Source organism: Meleagris gallopavo, chromosome 1 (genome assembly GCF_000146605.3).
Source record: "Meleagris gallopavo isolate NT-WF06-2002-E0010 breed Aviagen turkey brand Nicholas breeding stock chromosome 1, Turkey_5.1, whole genome shotgun sequence".
Lineage (NCBI taxonomy): Eukaryota > Metazoa > Chordata > Aves > Galliformes > Phasianidae > Meleagris > Meleagris gallopavo.
In genome coordinates, this window is record NC_015011.2 from 143,263,244 (window position 1) to 143,267,109 (window position 3,866).

The following is a 3,866-nucleotide window of genomic DNA, read 5'->3' on the forward strand; positions in this document are numbered from 1 at the left end:
TGTAAGGAACCACTGGGAGAAGGTGGCGGTCCTCATGGATGAAGCATCTGAGTGCTGCTGCTGCCACCACATTTTCTGATGCTTATAAGTATTTGCCCTACAGCCCCTATGGGTTTGCTGTATGGTCTTTATGGATTTGCTGCAGCAACACAATGGTAGGCAGGAAAAAATGCTGTTGACAAAATGATAGTCCTAAAAAAACCTTGAAGAAAGTGCTGGAAACAGCACCCAGCCATGCCCCTCAGCTCAGTTAACAGGTGCACACTGTAAGCAGCATGCTGTAAGCAGGACTGTTCTCCCAGTACGGACAGCATGCTGCTGTGGAACAGAGCCTTTGCTGTTTGGGTGGTTAAACGTTAGCCATATGGGTGCCTTCAGGTTGGTCTGAGTATGGCAGCGTCACTGCATTTCTTCTGACCAGCCATCTTTCCACATCATTTTCTCTTTGCCCTCATCCATGTGCATCTCTCTATATGGCATGAAATAGAGGTTCACAGACAGCACTGGCTTTTCTCAGGTGGTCCTGTCCTTCTCACAGAGGATGAGATGTTAGCCTGGAAAGCACTACTGTGTATATTGCTGTACACCTGAATTCAAGCCACTGATTTATCCATACAGTAAGTGTTTCAAATATATTTCGACCGTATGTTCCACACAAATTTAAATTAAAATCCTGGAACGTGTCTCTGTGAGATCACAAAAGTGACTGAAGGTGGTAGCCACATCAAGAATTTTCGAGGTGGAACAAGAAATGGAAGTGATGATTTGACAGGATTCTCTTTAACAGATGCAGACCACAATAATTTGAGGATGGACACCACCCTGTAAGAGGTTGCCTACCTCAGGAAATAATTACATTTGAGATTTACTCGATATTTTTCCCATCAAAACAGCTCTAAAAGAAAACTGGAATCCACACAAGAGCTCTTACTGCACATGACCTTGGCAATTATTTCCTATGAGCTTCAGTGGCCCCATATTTCCTACTGGAGATTCTATATACTGCAGATTCTATATACTTTGCTCAGAGACATGATTTAGCGGAGGGTTGTTAGAGTTAGGGTAGTATGGTTGAGGGTTAGGTTGGGGTTAGGTTGAGGTTGGACTTGATGATCTTGAAGTTCTTTTCCAATCTGAGCAATTCTATGATTCTATGACTATCTTTAAGTCCACTGATTCTTGATTAAGTCCTAGAAAATAGCTTGAGAATGGCTGCTTTGCAAAGTTGGCTGCATTTATTCAAGTGTTTCAGAGAGATTTGAAGGCTACTGTCTATAAGAAAATCACCGTTTAATTTTTGTTAAGGAATAGACATTTACATAGCAGCTAATGGAAAATCTAGAAATAGCCTGTTTCTTTGCAACATTAATCTTGTTAATGAACTAATAAAATTAAATATTCGTGTATTGTTTTTTTTCAAGAAGCAGGAATAAAAATGCTACCAAACTCCAGTGTTAAAAAGAATATGCAAACATTTCAATATCTGCTTTCTTTTCCAGTTAATTAGCAATGATGTGAATAGCTTTTATGCAGCAGCAACATTCTGAACATTCCTCTCTGTGCCTGTGGTCAGTGGCACAACACAACCAATCTGTTGTCTTTCTGCTGCACTTGAGCTCTGATGAGAGCAGAAGGTGACCTCTATGTACCAAGGGACACACATCACCCACTGTGGTGCTTGGAGTCCCTTACATTCTGCTTGAGGAGACCCTTCCCTGAAAATACATATGTGGGAATATAAATTTTACTGTATCTGTATAAATATGAACAAAAGACCTATAGATAAGGATTAATTCTCACCGAAACAGCAAGGCCTTTTCTTATTTGATAAAGGCATTATAACAGAGGCAGTGGTGGGAACTTGAAATAAGACCTAGTTCATTGTCTTTAACAGGCTAGTACAGGGTCTTTTCTGTCAGAGATCACTAAGTATTTCTCTCTTCCTTAAGCATTAAGGAAGAAACATGAACACAACAAGTGGTGATTTAGCCAACCCCACGACCTGGCAAGATATCGGAGGTGATTTTTCCAACTGTACCGATGCAGAAGTCAGTCTGAAGACTTTGTACCTCCCTGTTATGTACAGTCTCATTTTTCTGGTGGGCTTCCCAGGAAATGTTATTGCAATCTGTGTTTACAGCTTCAAGATGAGGCCTTGGAAGAGCAGCACCATCATCATGCTGAACCTGGCACTCACAGACCTGCTCTACCTCACCAGTCTTCCCTTCCTGATACACTACTATGCCAATGGGGAGCACTGGATCTTTGGGGGATTCTTGTGCAAGTTCATTCGCTTTGGCTTCCACTTCAACTTGTACAGCAGCATCCTCTTCCTCACTTGCTTCAGTGCCTTCCGCTACATGGTGATTGTCCACCCTATGAAATTTTTCCATGTCCGAAGGAAGCGGTGGACAGCAGTGGCCTGTGCAGTCATTTGGGTGATCTCCCTGGCGGCTGTCACTCCCATCAATTTCTTGATTTCCTCAAGAGAGGAGCAAAACAGATCCTTATGCCTTGACTTCACCAGCTCTGAAAACCTGGGTGCAATCAGGTGGTATAACTGGCTGCTCACCAGCCTGGCCTTCTTCTTGCCCCTCGTGACAGTGACTCTGTGCTATGCACTTATTATTTCTGCCTTGGCCACTGGGCCCCAGACACGGGCTAGCCACAAACAGAAGGCTCGCAGACTTGCCATCATCCTCTTGGTGGTCTTCTATATGTCCTTCCTCCCCTTCCATCTTTTTCGGGTAGCTCGGGTTGAACTGCAGTTGTGCCCCGTCAGCTGTCATGTTGAGAAGCAGATTCATGCCATCTATATCATCTCTCGACCTCTGGCTGCACTCAACACCTGGGGTAACCTTCTGCTGTATGTCGTGATGGGAGATAACTTCCAGCAGGCCATCCTCTCACTCTCATGGTGCAAGAGGAGCAAATGCATCCAGCCACGTGGGAGCAGTAATTATGTGAACAAGTCAGAAATCACCTTAAGAGTATAGAAGAATTCATTGAAGAAAATTCCAGCAAACCTGGGATTGCTTTCTTGCCACATAGGCGGGCGTATGGATATGACAGTGAGAACTGCTGCTGGATTCTCACTCTCTGTAGTACAATGCTTGTCCAAGAAGTTGTCTCAGGAGCAAGCTTATACATACATACCTCTGTTAGCAACTAAAAAATAAAATAAAATAAAATAAAGGAACAAAGAGAAAAAAATGTAAACCTCCTTAAAGGCAGAATTTTAACTTACCCAATTGGACTGTTTCCAAAGATATTTGGGAAATGTTGGATTCTCTTCCTTCAGTCTTGGAGGCTGGATACAGAAACACAGGGAGCTGGGTTTGGACAAGAGAACAACTTCCATCGAGTTCAGTGCTGCCACTGGTGTAGTGTTTTGTTACAGCTGGACTGAGACGCAGAGGATTGTCATGGTTGCTGAAACCTCTGAATTACATAAATTACATACTTAGAAAGCACTTAGATAAATCAGGTGTTCTCAAATTCTCCTCTAATCAGCTCCTGTGAGGCCCCATCTGGAGTACTGTGTCCAGGCCTGGGGCCCCCAGCACAAGAAAGATGTGGAGCTCTTGGAACAGGTCCAGAGGAGGGCCACTAAGATGATCAGAGGGATGGAGCACCTCTCCTGTGAGGAAAGGTTGAGGGAACTGGGATTGTTTAGCTTGAAGAGGAGAAGGCTCTGGGGAGACCTCATTGTGGCCTTTCAGTATTTTAAGGGAGCGTATGAACAGGAGGGGGAATGGCTGTTTACATGGGTTAACAGTGATAGGACAGGGGGGAATGGTTTTAAACTGAGGCAGGGTGTGACGCACTGTAACAGGTTGCCCAAGGAGGTTGTGGATGCCCCATCC

The 3,866-nt window shown here is 44.0% G+C and overlaps 1 protein-coding gene across 1 annotated transcript; it reads left to right on the top strand.

Moving 5' to 3' along the window:
• The first annotated feature begins 1,897 nt into the window (after window positions 1-1,897).
• LOC100541694 (2-oxoglutarate receptor 1-like) lies at window positions 1,898-3,198 on the top strand. Its single transcript, XM_031552415.1, has one exon. It carries the CDS (start codon window positions 1,965-1,967, stop codon window positions 2,994-2,996), a length of 1,032 nt encoding a protein of 343 aa, XP_031408275.1. The 5' UTR covers window positions 1,898-1,964; the 3' UTR covers window positions 2,997-3,198.
• Window positions 3,199-3,866: the final 668 nt, after the last annotated feature.

Excerpts from the sequence above, each read along its gene's own strand:
- LOC100541694 (XM_031552415.1), top strand. The coding sequence starts at position 1,965 with ATGAACACAACAAGTGGTGATTTAGCCAACCCCACGACCTGGCAAGAT.